This window comes from Neovison vison, unplaced genomic scaffold (genome assembly GCF_020171115.1).
Source record: "Neovison vison isolate M4711 unplaced genomic scaffold, ASM_NN_V1 Scaffold_093, whole genome shotgun sequence".
Lineage (NCBI taxonomy): Eukaryota > Metazoa > Chordata > Mammalia > Carnivora > Mustelidae > Neogale > Neogale vison.
This window is the reverse complement of record NW_025334897.1, coordinates 27,286-44,796: the sequence shown is the minus strand read 5'-3', so window position 1 is coordinate 44,796 and position 17,511 is coordinate 27,286. Positions and strand designations below refer to the sequence as shown.

General features: G+C 53.6%; 1 protein-coding gene and 1 pseudogene across 7 annotated transcripts; both read left to right on the top strand.

Annotated features, from left to right (window-relative positions):
- Positions 1-138: 138 nt before the first annotated feature.
- Positions 139-5,418, top strand: LOC122898035 (annotated as a pseudogene).
- Positions 4,767-17,224, top strand: LOC122898042 (endonuclease 8-like 1). 7 transcript variants are annotated; one of them, XM_044236212.1, is made up of 11 exons: positions 4,767-4,783; positions 9,740-9,880; positions 12,126-12,581; positions 14,776-14,895; positions 14,987-15,050; positions 15,274-15,373; positions 15,766-15,893; positions 16,287-16,314; positions 16,498-16,559; positions 16,669-16,864; positions 16,979-17,224. In XM_044236212.1, the coding sequence occupies exons 3-11, from the start codon at positions 12,148-12,150 to the stop codon at positions 17,047-17,049; spliced, it is 1,203 nt and encodes a 400-aa protein (XP_044092147.1). In that variant the 5' UTR covers positions 4,767-4,783; positions 9,740-9,880; positions 12,126-12,147; the 3' UTR covers positions 17,050-17,224. The 7 variants fall into 7 exon arrangements, 6 of the variants coding, with proteins under 6 accessions (XP_044092147.1, XP_044092146.1, XP_044092145.1 ...); XM_044236211.1 differs by lacking the exon at positions 4,767-4,783 and adding an exon at positions 9,403-9,465; XM_044236210.1 differs by lacking the exon at positions 4,767-4,783 and having other exon boundaries at positions 9,524-9,880.
- Positions 17,225-17,511: the final 287 nt, after the last annotated feature.

Here is a 17,511-nt window from a genome sequence, read left to right as displayed (position 1 = left end):
AACTAAGTTTCCAATATTCACTTAAAGAGGTTAAAAAAAAAACACAAACCAGCAACAGCACCAAAAATACCCTAGAGAATAGACTAAAAAAAAACAAAGAAGAAATTGAACAATTTGAGATCCGTCTGCAGTGCGCGCGCGTCGGAGAAGAACGCCGGACGGCTTGCTGGCGCGATGGTGAGGGCCGTGGGGTGACGGGGCGCCGGGGCGGGCTGGGAGGGCCCCGACTCTCGCCTTTGCTGCCACGGGAGACTGAGCGCCGGGGCGGGGAGGTGGAGGCAGTCCCGGCCCCTCGCAGACACCTGGGTGCGGTCGTGAGGGCCGAGCGTCCGGCTGGCAGGACGGGCGGGCTGGGGGGGCCGCGAGCTTGGAGTCCCGGTGCTTCCTCCGCGGGAAGGAAGGGCCCGCACCCCCCAGGGCTGGAAGTGGATGCTGCCTGGAACGGGAGCGCTTCCAGGGCTTCCTCGCCCCCGGACGACCTCCCAGAGGTGCCCTCTTCCCGGGCCTCCTGTGTGACCTGGAGAACAACTTGCATAGAATTAGGCTCAGTCTTACGGCCAGTTCGGAAGTCTTTCCATCCTTCCCAGAGCCAGAAAGGAGTAGACGTGGGGTTGGGTCTTCTCAACAGCTCCATACATTTATTCCTTCAACAGACTTTGAGTGCCTACTCTCCACCATCCAGCGTGCCAGGCACTGAGGCTTACGCTGCAGGAGGCTTGACTTGGCAGGCATAATTAAGACTTGAGGGGAGGGGACCTAACTGTGCCTTGTGTGTACCGTTAGGAAGGCTTCCTGAGGGTGACAGCAACCGGAGGGCGTTAGGGCAGGGAAGAGAACTGGCCGGCTGCAGTGCAGATTGTTAGGAGGCTTGGGGAGGGGGCCCTCTATCTTCAGAGAACAGCCTTCAGGTGAGAGAGAGCATGGCTCACTAGGATGCACGTAACCTAGCTGGAAGGGTATCATCTGGACGTTAGTGAAACATGAGACTCAACAGGTAACAAAGACCAAATCCTGCTGGGTCCTGAGAGCACTGAAAGGAGTTTAGACTTTAAGAAGAGGGCCCTGGGAAGCTGGGAAAATCCTCTTGGCTGACTTGTGGAGGGAGCAGGAGGGAAGCAGACCCCCAGGGGATGGTGGTGACCTGAGTTAGGGCGGAGAGAGTGGAGATAGAAGTGGGGAAAGGCATGAGGGAAAAGGGAGAGCGGGGTGACTGGGGTTGGCTCCTGGGTGGTGTGCTCAGAGGGGTGGAAAATATAGGAAGGGGAGCAGGTTTCAGTGCGAAGACCAAAAGTTAACTTTGATGGGCGGCTCTGTGTGAGGTTTCTGCTAGCCATCAGGTGCAGGCTGGCTAGAAGACAGTCTAGATTTAAGGGTCTAAGACTCAGAAGAGAAGACATGCAGTTATAAATTGGGGAGTCAGCACAAAGATGATCCTTGTAAGCCTAAAAACATGTAACATCTCAGTGATGTGAATTGGGAACAGAGGACCCAGCGCAGAACCTAGAGAAATGCCAGCATTTTAAAGAAATTACACAAGGAAGACATTCTTGTAAAAAATGTAGATAATGCAGAGACTGGTAGATGACTTCTGTGAGTAGAAGTCGGGGCTCATGAACTTAGGAAAAACCTCACATCTTAATTTTCACTAACTTCAAACTGAAATTTAGCATTTCCTTCCATTATGAATGTTGGCAGCCAACCCCAGTTATTCATAGCACCTCTGACTTTGTCACCAATAGAAATTAGTTATTTTCATATCATATTACAGCTGGTGACATTGTTCACATATTTATGCAGATCATTTTAAGTTACGGGTATTAGACTTGAAACATCACATCACCAATTTGACTGTCTGACTTAGTTTAACTTAGTTTCCTTTGCAGGTCCTGTGTATTTTATGCATTTATAAACATGGTTTTGAGAAAGGCCTATAAGGCTCCACCAGATGCCAGATGAGGCTCTGGCAGAAAAAGGTGAAAAACTCCTGAAATAGAGACAGAAGTGCAAGACTATCCTTAATGCCCTGTCACCTCATCAGTTGTCCCAGGCCCCTGCCCCAGAGTAATGATGCAGGCAGTGTGCAGAGATCACCATTTGGGGGCTGGGGAAGGAGGGTGGAGCCAGCAAATGAGACCGAGGCAAGGACAGGGAACAATACTCTCCTGTATGCTGCTTCACCAGGGAGGACAGTTCATGTGGGATGCTGCTGAGGAGTTGGAAGAAGAAGGCCAGATTTAGTGACAGTCATTTGGGACCACGGCTAGAGGACTTCATGGGAAGCCCACATACCAAGCACCAGTGCTGGGGGTTCAGGCGAAAAACAGCAAGAGAGCTGGTGGTTGAAGGATTGTGGAGCAGTCTGACATGACCGAGGTGACTGGTTGGGCAAGTAGGGGACATGGTGTTGCCAGGCTGCACTGAGGGCCCCAGCAGAACCAGGAGAATGTGGGTGTCCTTGGTTTGCGGGGTTTTGTTCCCAGCATTTGTAAGCAGCCTGTATGTAAGAGGTGTGGGAAGCTGGCATGTATGTTGCTGTGCTCTGGAGCTTTGCCGGCAGACAGGCCGAAGGACAGTTGATCCAGGGAACGGAGAATATTGGCAAGATGTGGCCAGCATTCTAACAGGAGACAGACCTCGAGGAAATAATAAATGTGATGTCTTCTGTGGAGATCAAGAAAGAAGGTTAGGGACTAAAGCATGATGGAGAAGAGCTATTTTATCTTTGAACAGTTTTACTGAGATAAAATCAATAATAACACACATTTATAAATGCACAGTTCAATAAGTTCTGAAATGTTTATGTTCCTACGATCAAGATAATGAACATACCCACTGGCCCTCTGAAACTCCTTTGTACAAGGGGCTGATTTAGAACAGGGGTGGGCAGGGGTGCCTGGTGCTCAGTGGTTAAGTGTCCAACTCTTGGTTTCAGCTGAGGTTCATGATCTTCAGAGTCCTGGGACTGAGCCCTGGGTCAGGCTCTGTGCTCAGTGCAGAGTCCGCTTGAGATTCTCCCTCTCCCCTCTGCCCCTCCCATTGGTGTTCTCGTGCTGTCTCAAATAAATAAGTAAATCTCAAGAAAAGAAAGAAAAAAAGAAGGAAGGAAAGAAGGTCAGAGAAGGCCCATTTGAGTGGAGACCAGAAGGAGGTGAGAGAGCAGGGTGTGCAGAGGGGCAGCAAGGACAGGATGGGGAGTGCCTGGTGTAGCCGAATAGCAGGGAGGCCAGTGTGGCTGGAGCTGGCGGGGGGAGGTGATAGGTCACTGACGTCATGACAAGGGACATTGTTCTGTTCTGTACTCACAGCGCTTAGAGTGGGGTCTGCCACAGAGAAGTTTGCCAGAGTCAGTGTTTCCTGAGCACATGAATGCCTAGGATAGGCAACAGAGCAAGGTTTGGTGGCAGGTGGTCTGTGAGGGGGTTCTCTAAACAGCCTAGTAATAGGAAAGAACAAATGGCCAGAGGCATCCATCTTGGACAGGAAACATGGATCCCTGAAGAGCAGTAATGTGGGAGACCCCTGGCCACACTTGAGCCCTGAATCTTGACCGCCTGCCTCACTCCTATGCAGAGGTTCCGGTTCTGTGGTGATCTGGACTGTCTGACTGGTCCTGGCGGAGATCAGCACGCTGGCCAAGATTGTGAGTGCACGGGGTCTTCTAGGGTGGGAGGCGGGGATTGAGGGTAGGGGTTTTGGGGAGGGAGGGGTGGTGAGGTCCCTCTGAGGTTGGCCTCAGTGCCCTCAGCTTGTCCTAGCCTGCTTGTGACTCTAATCATGTGGCCAGCCCCCCAGCAGGAGGAGGTGGGGTGAGCCAGTTTGGCTCATGCAAGGCCTTTCCCTCCAGTCCTCCGTGAAGCTGAGGTTGCTGTGTAGCCAGGTGCTGAAGGAGCTTCTGGGACAGGGGATTGACGTGAGTGCAGGGCCCAGCACCCCACTCTTCCATGACCCTCTGATCCTTACTGCCCTGAAAGTGCACCAGAACCGGGGGCGGTGGCGGGGAGGGCAATCAGGATGCAGACTGGGGTGCAGGTGGCTGGTGAGCAGGGGCCTGGCACCCCCTGAGGGCCTCCTTCCTCCATAGTACGAGAAGATCCTGAAGCTCACCGGCTGATGCCAGGTTTGGTGAGTACCCCGCTCAATCCGCAGATCTTTGGGCCGCAGTGGATGCTCAGCGGGGCTTAGCACAGTGGCCCCTCCTCCCAGCAGCCTGTCCTGGCTGCACTTGCCTCAGCAGAGGAGCCCCAGGGAAGGAGCTGTGTTGTCAGTCCCGCCCTCTGCCTGTTCCTGGGGAGGCAGTAGCTGTGCTCATGGCTCAAGGAGGCCCGGGCGCTGGGAGCTGAAGATAGTGGGGCAACAAGAAGGTTGCCAAGGCCACAGTGACATTCCCTACCCCACCCCACGGGTCCCCCCAGAGTCGGGCGATGTCAAGGCCACGGTGGCAGTGCTGAGTTTCATCCTCTTCCAGTGCGGCCAAGCATAGCGTGGATGGCGAGTCCTTGTCTAGTGAACTGCAGCAGCTGGGGCTCCCCAAAGGTACGGGTATGCAGGCAGGCGGGCGGGGGACCTGTGTGCCCGGGGTGCTGGGCAGCAGGCCAGGGCGAGTGGCTTTGAGATGTGCCCTGCCCTCCGGGAACCTGACCCGCCCTGTGAGCAGTCTGAGCCCCCACCGGCTACATCATGGGGCCTCCATTCTGTTCCCAGAGCACGCGGCCAGCCTGTGTCGCTGTTATGAGGAGAAGCAAAGCCCGCTACAGGAGCATCTGCGGGGCCTGCAGCCTGCGTGGTGAGTGTGGCAGGGGCCAGGGTGGAGTTTGGGCTCCGATCTGGAAGATGTATGCTGCGTGGGAGGTGCTGGTCCTCAGAAAGGAGACTTAACCCTGGTCACATGTCAGGCAGTCATGGAGCCAGGACTCCTGACTCCAGCCCAGATTTCTTTACTCTGAGACCTGCTGTGGATAATCTCGCTACTGATTATTGAGCCCTTTCCCTAGGTCAGAGGGAGGAAGAGGTTCTCAAAGCCACACAGCCTTGAAGGGTTGAGAACGGAGCCGGGTGTGGGCTGAGGGCTGTGTAGCTCAGCAGCCTGTGATCCTGACAGCCACCCCGTTTCACAGTGAACAGGCTGGCAGGTGTGGGCTGGCGGGTGACGACACCCTGAGCTCCAGCTTGCTTCGGGCTGTGGCAGAGCCCATGGTGCACCTGAAGCTGGAGGTGGCAGCTGCCTCGGGTGCCGCAGCCCAGCCTGTGGCCATGTCGCTCTCAGCTGACAAGTTCCAGGTCCTCCTTGCAGGTGAGACTCAGCTGTCCCTGAAAGGGGAAGGGGCCCCTCCCAGATCCCACCGGACTGCCACCCACCTGCTCACCTCTTCCTCTGCAGAACTGAAGCAGGCTCAGACCCTGATGAGTTCCCTGGCCTGAGGAGAAGTGTGTTTGGGGCCCGTGTTGCATCACTGCCCTCCAAACTCCTCTTGGGTGGCCGCAACTCCAGGACCCTGGGAGGCCTGGCCTCCCAGATCTCTGACTTGCTAGATTCCCACATGAGAATTCAGCATAAGGATTCTGAGGACTTCTTGAGCATTGCCTTCCCTGCCCCGCGAAGGGCACTTGTCAGCAGTTCTGATGAGCCGGAAGAATAAACTGAAGTGTAAAGGTGTGCGTGCACGAGGTTTTCTTTTTGGCTCAGATGAAAGGTTTTTGTGAGAGGAACCAAGTGACATCCCAACCTCCCTGGCCTATTACTCGCTCTCTCTTTTCAGCTGCTGGGTGAGGCAGAATGAGACTGACCTTGTCTGTAGATCAGAAAGTCAGGGTTCTAGCTTCCAGTCCTGCAGTGTTTGTGGCTCTGCCTCCTGTGCTGGCCGTGTCTGCAGGCTGAGAGCAAGCTCACGGCCCAGTGCAAGATGCCCCGAGTAGAGAAAGGAGAGAGCCTCGCTCTTCCTGCCATCTTCGTTTGAAAGAGAGGAGGGCCTGTGCCTGAACCACTCATTGGCAAGAGGAGGTGGGGTTAGGGGCTGCATTGTGTGTGTCCACCCCCATTCCTTGTTGAAGCCCTAACCCTTCAGTGAGATGGTTTTAGGAGATGGGGTTTTGGACAGTACTTAGTTTTAACCCACTGAGCCACCCAGGTGCCCCGGAGAGTAATTAGTTTTAGATGAAGTTATGAGAGTGGGACCTTCATGAAGGGATTAGTGCCCTTAGAGAAGAGAAAGGCTCTCTCCACAATTGAGTACCAAGAAAAAGGCCACATGAGAACAGCAAAGCTGGAGAAGGCCCTCACTAAGAACAAATCTGCCAGCTCCTTGATCTTCGGACTTCCAGCCTCTGGAACTATGAGAAATAAATGTCTGCTGTTTAAGCCACCCAGTCTATGGGGTTTTGTGACAGTATCCTGAGCTAAGACAAGTGGCCTGAGAACATCTTGGGGTGCAGGGAAGCTACCAAACAACAATGAGAGCCCTCAGGAGGAGCCAGTCGTTCCATTGGCCAAAGATGTGACAGTTGTAAGCATCAAAAAGTTAAGGACTGACTCCAGTCCTGACCTCTGCTTCTGGGAAAATGGGGCAGATGCACTTGCCCTGTTCCTCCCACTAAGTACAGCTGAAAACCTTGGACAGAAGACTCTACAAGGTGAAGAGAAGGCAGATCTCTGAGATCCTCAGGAATTGGAGAACAGCAGAGCAGAGCCATCCTAGGTTTTTCTTTTTGCTCCATGTGTCCTGGGCTGGGTGCTAGAGACTGGCAACCCAAGAAACCCCAGACACACCGCAAGCCCCAACCGCAGCATGCTCTCTTGAGCCAGGGGATCAGGAAAGGGGGCCATCTGATGAGACGGGAGACTTAGAGATGGCAGCTGCTGTCCTCCAGTCACACCGCAGAGAAACTGCAGCCCCTCTTCCACCCCCGGCATGTATGCATATATATTCTATATATGTATATACATCTACAAAATATATATAATTTTTTGCATGCAAGCAAGGGAGGGGGAGAGAATCAAGCAGATAAGAGCTCGATCTCATGGACCCTGAGATCATGACCTGGGTTGAAATGAAGACTCGGATGTTCAACCAAGTGAACCCCCCAAGTGCTCCAAGAAGATTTAAATAAGATGCGAGTCTCAATACCCCAAATGTCAGGATTCAAAAAAACAAACATACTGAGAGCTAAGATCTCAACTTTAATGAGAAAACAACAGATGCCAACACTAAGATAACTCCTGACTTGTATGACCAGGGATTTTAAAGTAGCCGTCATAAAAATGCCTCAGGTCTTAACAAGGAAATAGAAAAATACAAAGAATGAGAAGTTTTAGAAAAATCTGTAATCAAAGTAAAAATAAGCTGGACTGAACAACAGAAGAAAGAATCCATAAATTTGAAGATAATCATAGAAATTACCCAATCTGACAACAGAAATTAGTTTGGGAAATAAACACACAGAAAACAATCAAACAGAGCCTCGGAGCCTGCAGGCTGTAACATCAGATCTAATATTCATGTCATCAGAGTCCCAGAAGGGTGAGGAGAAAGAGGGCAGAACAGAAAAAGCATGCACAGAAATCATGGCTGGCAAATTTCCCCCATATGGCAGAAGACCCAAGCCTACAGAATCAAGAAGCTGAATGAATCCTATATGGTTAAACCCAAAGAAATCCATGCCGAGGTACAACATTACAACAAACCTTCTGAAAACTAAAGAAAACAATCTTGAAAGCAGCAAGAGCGAAATGACATGTTACCTTATGGGGGGGAAACACATGAGTGGATTTCTTGCCAGAAACCATAGAGGCCAAAAGGGAGCAGCAACATTTTTCAGGTCTGAAAGAAAAGTGTCAACTGAAAATTCTGTATTCCACAAAAACTACTCAAGAGTAAAAGGGGAAAATCAAGATATTTCTCAGATAAAGGATAACTAATATGATTTGTCACCAGCAGACCTAACCTAAAAATAAAAAAAGGCGAAAGGAGGATCTCTGATCAGGAAGGAAATGATAAGGAATCTTGGAACATCAGGGAGGAGGAATGATGGAAGGTGTTGAAGCTGTGGATACAGTTAGACTTTCCTTGAGCATTTCAAGTTATGTTCAGCGTGGAGCAAAACATAAAACATTGTTGGATGTGGTAAGTAGAGGAAACACGCAAGGTTATTATAAACAGGAAAGGGGGAAAGGAGGTGAGATTCCTACATTTAGAATGTCAACACCAGTGAACTGTGGCAAGTACGTGTGCATAGTATCTAGAAACAGCTACTTCAAAGGCCGTGCAATGTATTGCACTTGAAACCCATACTGATAAGTCAAACTGGAGTTCTAAAAATTCAGGTCACCCACAGGAGGGCAGGAGGAAGACCAAGAGAAATGGAGTAAACAAAAAAGCAGCAGGCGGAAGTCATAGGAAATTCTAAGTTTGCTCAAATGTTTCACATTTGCTTGATTTCCCAGTTGTATTCCCTCTTCTGTGCTGTCACAGAATCCCACAGGTGCATCTCTCCCTCCTGTTGTAATACGGCATTGTCATTTTGTATTTACTTATTTGCCTCTTTACCCTTCTGAATTTCTTAAGGATGGAATTATGTTCCTCTGTGTGTATAGTTTTGGTGCCTGATAAGTACTCCATTAAATGGGGGAGAAGATAAAGACGGCAGTGGATTTACTTGGTTGAATGTAATAAAAAAAAATCCATGAATCAATAATAGGAAAGAGTCTATACAAGACAACAGTCCCTCACCACCACCAAAAAACCCCAAATGAGTCCTATTGTCACCATTAGATGTTAGTGCACCAGATTCTTAGTCTGAAAATTGATCATTAAAGGGAAGGAATACAGAATTTATCCTGTCTTTTTAACATTTCAGGACAATCAAATGGCCGTAGTCAAAGAGGTAAAGCTCTTCTTTTTTTTTTTTTTTTAAGATTTATTTATTGACAGAGAGATCACAAGTAGAGAGGCAGGCAGAGAGAGAGAGAGAAGCAGGCTTCCTGCTGAGCAGAAAGCCCGACATGGGACTCGATCCCAGGACCCCGAGATCATGACCCAAGCTGAAGGCAGTGGCTTAACCCACTGAGCCACCCAGGCGCCCCGGTAAAGCTCTTCTTTACAGAAGAATTCCCACTAAGGTACAAGGAGTGAGAGAAAAACCATCATTTTATAATTCCTGCTTAAATACTTGATTGAGGCAGGGATCCTTGGAGATGGGTAGAGCCATTAGGTGAAAAGTTTATGTGATGTGAAACGGTATTTGCGGGTGCTAAGGAATGCTTTCACACAGTCCAGCGCCCCTCAGCTGGACACTGGATAAACACTGGATAACAACGGACGACTACTCCGCAGTCGAAAGAAAACGGCTGATGAGCATAACATGGATGGACTCAATGAATCATGCTGAGAAGCCAGAATCGAAGGCTACATACTGACGATTCCGTTCATGTGGTAGCATGGAGAAGGCCAAAACCATAGGGACTGAAAGCAGGTCAGGGGTTGGCAACAGGTTGGGTGGAAGTGGAAACTGCCAGGTGGGCGGGGGGTGAGGGGAATGTATTCTTTTGATTGTGGCCATAGTTATGTGAGTGTATATATTTGTCAAAACCCATTCCACACGGTGAGTTTTACCTTAATTTAAACAAAACAACAAGATACCAACCAGCAGAGAAATCACCCCATCGGTTACTTAGTAGTCACGAGGTGTGAAACATCTTTACAAAGCAGAGACGGGCTGTCACAACCTCACCCGTGATTGGTTTCAGCCTCACTGACGTGGGACAGCCAGATGTTGGGTGTCTCCTACCGAGAAGCAGCGTGGAGTGCAGTGCATCTGAGTAAACATTCGGACAAATCCAGAGTGTGAAGGGGCCTCTCAGAAAACACCTGGGTTGGACTCTAGAAAGGTCAGTATCATGAAGACCAAAAAGGAGGGGTGGGGTGAGTGGGAAGATGAACGGGGTGGTTGCATCTGAATCAAAAAAATGATTGAAGAAACCTGTAACCCTTGGCGGAACTCTTAACAGACCAGCCATAAAAGACATTTTGGGGACAATTAAGGAAATTCGAACGTGGACTAGGTATTAGATGGCATTAATTTTATTAGGTATGATAAATGTGGCTTTGTAGGATACCGCTTTTTAGAGATGCATGTTGAAGTATTAGGGATGAAATGTGGTAGTTTGTTGTAGTTTGCCTAGTTTACTTCAGAATACTTTGGCCTCAAGAAATGAGGAAGCAGAAGTAGTATGAAGGGGCAGATCCGGGCTATGGGTCAGGCAGGCACCTGTGCCAACCGCACTTAGGACAGAATGCAAGCGCATTACAGAGGCCCCTTGAGACCACACTTACCATCTGAAGTCTGTTCTGCTCCGCCCACTTTTTATTGCTTGGCTACACTTGCCACCCTGCAGGTGGTGATGGTGCTTCTGTGTATGTGTTACATCTGACTGTGCCTGGATGTTTAGGGGCCACCACCGGGTCCCCAGGGCCTGCGTTTTTCACGCACCTGCGCGCCCTGCGCACAGGTGCAGGCACCTAGGCCTCTGGACCTTGCCGCTGTTTCCTGCTGGGAGTGCCTACCCTGTCTGGGACTAGTCGGGTGACTCCCCCCCCCCCCACTACTCCCCCCCCCACCCCACCCCACCCCATGGAGACAGCTGCAACCCGGGACCTCAGACCTGACCCCAATCCCGGCGGCTCCGAGCAGCAGGAAGCCAGGTTCCTCCACCACCTCCCGGACAGGTGACTGCCCCCAAAGCCTTTTCCACACCTGGGGCCCCCAGCCCATCCTAGCCAAGCACTGCCGCCTGCTCAAGAAACTACACTTCCCAGCAGGCGCCAGAGCAGCGACCTCAGCTCCCAGCATGCTCTTAGGCGCGGCTGGGCCCCCGCGTTAACCCTTCAGTGGCTGCAGGCTGACGGGGAGCTGCGTGGGGAGCAGGTTATTGGTGGGGGGAGGAAGCGGCAGAGCTGAGGAAGGGACCTGGGATTAGCTGAGGACGGGCAGCAGGGCCGGGTGGTGAAGGGGAAATGAGTAATGGGGTGCCTGCCCTGCGGAAGTTAAGAATCTGGGCTTTCACCTTTTACCGGGAAATGAACTCTTGGTGCCAGGCCCTAGATGGCGCAGAAGAGGGGGACGGGGGTAAGGGAGTCTGCCCTCCCTGGCTAAATCCCCCCTCTGCCCCACACAAAATTTGGCCTTGATCTTGGCAGGTCCTGGAGGAGAGTGGAAACTCCTCCCTGGCCAGGTGTCGGGGGTTTTTGATTCCCATGGGCTGGCGTTTGGTGCTGATGCGGGCATTTCCTCTACCCCCTTGGACCTTGGCCTGGAGCTCAGGAGCCCTTCCTGTCACCCTTGTCCTTTTCCCTCAATAGCCGTGGGCACCTGGTTCCAGCGCATATGCGCCTGGAGACACCTGCCTTCCCTCCCCCTTGTCCCAGGTCTGGTCCTGAGCAGTGGGTGGTGACAGGCTGGTCCTTGCTGCAGGCAGAGTCTCTGGCAGAGTAGCATGGTTCCCCGAGTTCTCATTCCCCAGGTGGGGTTAGAGTCGCTCCATCAGTTGTTCGGGACCAGGTGCAGGCGGGGTCCTAAGAAGTGGAGTCATGTCCTCTGAGGTGGGAGTGGAGGTAGAGGCAGACAACAAACAAGATGATTTCAGATTCTGGGGATGCCATGAAGAAAACTCAGTGGTGGTGGTGGGGCTGCTACCTCAGAGAGGGTGGTTAGGGAAGGCCTCTCTCCAGTGTCCCAGACTGAAGGGACAGCAGGGACAAAGACGTGGCAATGGGGAGACTGTGCCTGGAGCCAGTGAGTGAGGAAATGAGAGGACCCTGTGGGCCTAGCAGGGATCTGGGCTTCATTCTGCAAGCAGTGGGGGCTCCTGAAAGCCCCGTGGAGAGTGTTAAATAGGGCAGAGTCTTGCTTCCCCAAAGCTATGGGTCTATGAGCCCCATAGCGCCCTGGGTTTTCTGAGCACTGTCAGCTGGGGACCAGGGCCTATGGCCAGGCTGGCTGATTTGTCCGCCCATTGCAGCTAGTAGCGGCCCCCTCCAACCCTCAGGGTTCTCCTTTATAAAATGGGGTGATAATTCTATGTCACAAGGTGATGCTTGGCCCTACCTGCTGTCATCCTGCCTTCCCCCCTACAGGCCCAGCCACCCATTGCCCAGAATGCCTGAGGGCCCCGAGCTACATCTGGCCAGTCTCTATGTGAACGAGGCGTGCAAGGGACTGGTGTTTGCCGGGTGTGTGGAGAAGTCACCCGTCAGCCGCAACCCCGAGGTGCCGTTTGAGAGCAGCGCATACTGCATCTCCTCCTCGGCCCGTGGCAAGGAGCTGCGCCTGACTCTGAGCCCCCTGCCTGGGTCCCAGCCCCCACAGGAGCCACTGGCCCTGGTCTTCCGCTTTGGCATGTCTGGCTCCTTCCAGCTGGCGCCCCGGGACGCACTGCCAGCCCATGCCCACCTGCGCTTTTACACAGCTCCCCCTGGTCCCCCACTCGCCCTCTGCTTCGTGGACATCCGCCGCTTCGGCCATTGGGACCTCGGGGGCGAGTGGCAGCCCGGCCGCGGGCCTTGTGTCTTGCTGGAGTACGAGCAGTTCAGGTAGGCCCGGTACCAGGCGTGATGAGCACAGTCTTAGGCTCCCATCCTGGCTCTGTTAGTGCCTCGCTGGCCAGTGAGGAACAAGTTTAGTCCCCTCTGGTCCTCAGTCCCTTCATGTGTTAACAAAAAGTCTCCTTTCCCGGGGAGCTAATGGATGTGGAGCCCCAAAACAACTGATGTGGGGGGGGCAAGAGGAGGATGGGCAGGCCTGTCCCGAGGACACATGGCCAGCTCATGTCAGAGCTGGGGATCAGCATTCCACTGTGCTTCTCTGAGGCTAAGAAAGGTGACAGGGCTTTAACAACCTGACAAGAACGGTTCCTGCTCAGGTTCCCTTCCCTGAGCGGGAAGGAATTGCTTCGAGGCGGTGGGTTGCCTCATGCCACAGTTTCTGAAATGAGTTTGCGGTCTCCCACTTCTGCCTGCCCACTGGTCTGTGACCATCTGCCGGAGGGGTCACCGCCCCACCTGGGATGTGATGTGTGTCGCGGAGGATTGCATGGTGCCAGCCACTTCCCTTCCCTGAAACATGAAACGTGTGTGGGTTTCTTTTTTGTGCGAAGCCCTCTTCCAGGTGTTGGGTGGGTACTGCAGTGAGCAAGATGGATGTGGTCCCTCTCCCACAGGCTGAAGTTCAGGTAGGGCAGGGGGGATAAGGAAACAAAGTGGGTGACTTCAAATAGAAGAAAAATCCAAGAAGTAGATGACTCTTGGCCGGGGGGCTGGGGGTGGGGGATTAGGAAAAGACCACTCCAGGTGATTTGAGCCAAGGCCCGCCTGATAAAAAGGACCCAGCCTTTGCAAAGCCCTAGAGGGAAAGCGCTGTAGGGACAGAATCACAGACTCAAGGCCTGCAGTGGACTTGGTGAGTCCTCCCTTGGGACTGGCATGCTTTCCATTGGGCCTTAGACTCAGTGGCCCGTCAGGGTTGGTCAGGGTGTCTTGAGCACAACAGAAGCCACTTGATTCCTGGCCTTCCCAGGCACAACCGTGAGTTCACCCCAGGGTCCTGGATTCCTCCCACCTTAACCTTCCTGGGAAGTCATTACATGTCAGCTGGCTCTGAAGTTTCTCTCACGTGAGAAGTTTGGCTGTTTTTTTGGTCCCACTACTGGGGAGCATGCAGGGGTCTGCCCCCTAGTGCTCTGACCACTTAGGCTAGTGTTCCCCACTTGGCCCCAAACTGTGTCTTACGGCCCCTACTTCATATGCTCCTTGTGCCTGTTACTGAGTCAGTCTCTCCAGGATCCTTTCCCACAAAGAAACAAGGTGCATTTCCTCTTCATGGGGATGAGGAGGGACCTGGGACCCCTGGAGGTGGGGGCTGCTGGGACACTCTCTAACCACGACTTGTCAGCACACATCTGCTGCACAGTCAGCTCTGGCTTCCTTGAAGATCTTCAGGGTCTTCAGAAAAGTTGACCCCACCAGTGTCAGACCCACATTCTAGCCCATCAGAAGTTCCAGACAGGGAGCTCAGGCTCTTGGGACACCACGTGAGCTCTTGGGATCACCTTATTCTCCAAAAAGTCTTGAAGTCTTGAATCTGAGGGTCTTTGGTGATAGACCACAATGTCTACGGACTCGTGTGCTTCCTTGAGTACATTGCCTTTTTAAAAAAGATTTATTTGAGAGACAGTGAGCACAAGCAGTGAGAGGGGCAAAGGGAGAGGGAGAAGCACGCTCCCTGCTGAGCAGGGAGCCCGACCACTCAGGGCTCAATCCCAGGACCCCAGGATCATGACCTGAGCCAAAGACAAGACACCCAGGGCCCCGAACACATTGCTTTTGATTGGTATCTTTCACCATTCATAATGAATTCAAATCTCATATTGGTGTTCCCAATTAACAGGAAAATGGAGGGGCCCCTGCGGGGCTCAGATGGTTAAGCATCTTCCTTTGGCTCAGGTCATGATCCTGGGGTCCTGGGATGGAGCCCCACACCTGGCTCCCAGCTCAGCAGGGAGTCAGCTTCTCCCTCTGCCTCTCTGAAACGAATGAGCAAAATATTGAAAAAAAAGGAAAATGGAGGTTTTCACGGCCAATATAGCACCAAGGCTGGGAAAGGGGAACAGAGACTCCCACATTCCTTACCCTTGCATCCAGGTACAGGTACTGCCGGCCCCTCTCCCCTATCGTGTGTCAAGCCCTCAGGAAGGGGGTCTCATGTGCCCGGCTGGCTGTGTTCCTCCAGGGAGAACGTGTTACGAAACCTAGCGGACAAGGTCTTTGACCAGCCCATCTGCGAGGCCCTCTTGGACCAGAGGTTCTTCAATGGCATTGGCAACTATCTGCGGGCAGAGATCCTGTACCGGTCAGCAGGTGGACCGGGAGGACTAGGAAGGGCTGGGTGTGCCCACATTCTCCACTGCTTAGCATGGCTCCCTCTCTCCACCCCACTGCAGGCTGAGGATACCCCCTTTTGAGAAGGCCCGTAAGATTCTAGAGGAGCTGCAGCAGCGCAGGCCGGTGAGGGTGCAGGGAGCAATGCGGCCAACGACAACGAAGGCTGGGTTAGGTGTCTCTAGCTTTGGGCCCATTTCCCTTTCTCTGCAGTGTCCGGGGTGGGGGCAGATGGATTGTCTCTTGAGTCCCGCTAAGCTCTTGGGGTTCTGCACCCTGGGACTCATCTGCCTTCTGAGTGGCCCTGCCTCACGCTGCCAGCCAGTTCCTGCCTCTGCCCCTTCTCCAGAGCCCGGAGCTGACCCTGAGCCAGAAGATCAGGGCTAAGCTGCAGAACCCAGACCTGCTGGAACTGTGTCACTCCGTGCCCAAGGAAGTGGTCCAGCTGGGTGAGCCCTCGGAGCCAAAGATGGCTCTACCTCTGCTTCAAAATACTGTGGAACCCCAGGGCTGTTCCTGCCCTCCTTGGGGTGTGGATGTCTATAGAGTTAGTTGTTGCTACCTGGATCAAGCCTCCTCACTTGTTAGGCATCTATGTCCTCTGTGCAGCCCAGGAGGTGGGCAGGACAAGGGTTAATCACCCCACCCCAGGATGGGAAAGCCATGGCCCAGAGGCAGGGAGCCCCCAGCCTGAGGGCACACAGCTGGGGGAGGGAGAGCCTTGGCCCCCTGACGCAGTCCCTCAGCTGTGTGGCTAGGGTCCGGGCCAGGTCGACCAGGCTCCCCCTCCTCACAGCCCGAGTCTGCCTTCCGACTCCGGCCCGGTTCCTCTGTCCCACAGGGGGCAAAGGATATGGGCCAGAGCATGGGGAGGAGGACTTCGCTGCCTTCCGAGCATGGCTGCAGTGCTATGGCGTGCCTGGCATGAGCTCCCTGCGGGACCGGCGTGGCCGGACCATCTGGTTCCAGGTTTGGGCCCTAACCTCACACAGGCAAATGGAAATCCTGAGGAAGCTAGTGGGGTGGATAGGCCTGGGGTCCCAGTAGGGCAGGAGCTGGGGTCTCCTAGCAGCAGATGTCTAGGGCCTGTGGACACCCCCAGGGGTCACACTGTTCCCAATAGTATAGGATTTCCCCATGCTTTACTCCTCCTCTCCTTAGCCCCAGGGTCCCAGCCAGTGGAGCAGCCCAAGGCAGGGTGGCCCTGATGTGGGGTCCCACTGGGGGAGGATGGGTCTATCCGAGAGGCCTCTTAGGGGAGAAGCCCCACTGATTTGGAAGGGTAGTTGTGAACTCTGCTTTTCCAAGGAAAACTACCCCTGCTCTAGCCAGGTTGATTCCTGAGTTCTCATTCCATTTTAGGGGGATCCTGGACCCCTGGCCCCGAAAGGTAAGCCACTCTCAATGTAATAAGCTAGGAGAGCAGGAAGGACTAAGGTGCTTGCAAAAGCTACATCGCCCTTCTCCATCCCAGTCCTCACTCCACCCCTGGGAGTCCTCCCAGAGCGGGAGTCTGCGGGAAGGGGGCTGAGGGCACAGGATCCTCCCCCCGCCTAGTGTCAGTGTCCTGCAGGAGGCAAGTCCCGCAAGAAGAAATCCAAAGGAGCACAGCAGGGGCCTGAGCACAGACTGGAGGTATGTCTCCTCCCTTCATTCTCTCCTGCCCCAGCCGCACCCCCCAGGAGCCCTCCCTTGACAATGGGGGGCAACGATGGGTCCTGACCAACCTCTGAACTGCTCACAGAGCCCCCTGGGGACTATCTCCTCTACTCAGGACCCTCTCGTTCCAAGCACAGCCCCTTCCAGGACACGTGGGACACCCAGAGACCCTCCTGGTCAAAGTACAGCCCAGCAGCCAGAGGGGACCAGCCTCCAGCAGGACCCAGGGGTCCCGCCAGTCCCTGGGAAGGGAAAAAGGAGGAGGAGACCAGCAACCTCAGGTGGGCCTTGCCAGAAGGCTCTGTAGGAAGTGGTAGTGCTGGTGGGAAGACTGCGGGCAGAGGCGGAGGGGAGGCCATCAGGGCAGTCCTGAGCCTCACCCGTCCTCCTCCCAGGCCACCGCAGACCCCGAAGGATCAAAGCTGACACCCCATCCTTGGATAATGAGGGGACGGCAGCCTCTTAGCAGGAGGGCCTCCTTGCTCTGCCAAGCCCTGCGGGGCCTGGGCTGCTGGGGGCCAGGTGCCCCGGTTCTGTGGCTATTCCCTACACAACTATGATGTTTTTAATTGCACCCCATTCCTCATTTTTTAAACCCACATGAAAAATGCTATCATTTTTAATAAACAAATACACTTGAATTTCTTGGCACTTCTTGGGCTGGCTGTAGAAGGTCTGGGAAGCCCAACTTGGGAGAAGCTGTTGCCTGACCTTGGAAACAGGAGAGCCACCCAGGCAAGGCCGACTGAGCCCCTCCACCCGTCTTCAGGCCCTGGCTCTCAGAGGACTGCCTGCCTCTGCAGGTACAGCCGCTTGGAGGTGGTGTAGAGACCCGGGCCCCAGGCACCGGGGGGCCCCCTCAGTTCCTCGCGACCAGAATTCCCAGCACTGCCATTCGCCCGTGCTTCCTCTTGCTCCTCTTCTAGAG

What these genes read in the sequence shown, in the direction of transcription:
- LOC122898042 (XM_044236209.1), top strand. Translation starts at nt 12,070, where the DNA reads ATGTCACAAGGTGATGCTTGGCCCTACCTGCTGTCATCCTGCCTTCCC. An exon ending in CTGGAGTACGAGCAGTTCAG is followed by an intron (nt 12,582 to 14,775) that starts GTAGGCCCGGTA and finishes GTGTTCCTCCAG; the next exon opens with GGAGAACGTGTTACGAAACC. An exon ending in TGGACCCCTGGCCCCGAAAG is followed by an intron (nt 16,315 to 16,497) that starts GTAAGCCACTCT and finishes AGTGTCCTGCAG; the next exon opens with GAGGCAAGTCCCGCAAGAAG.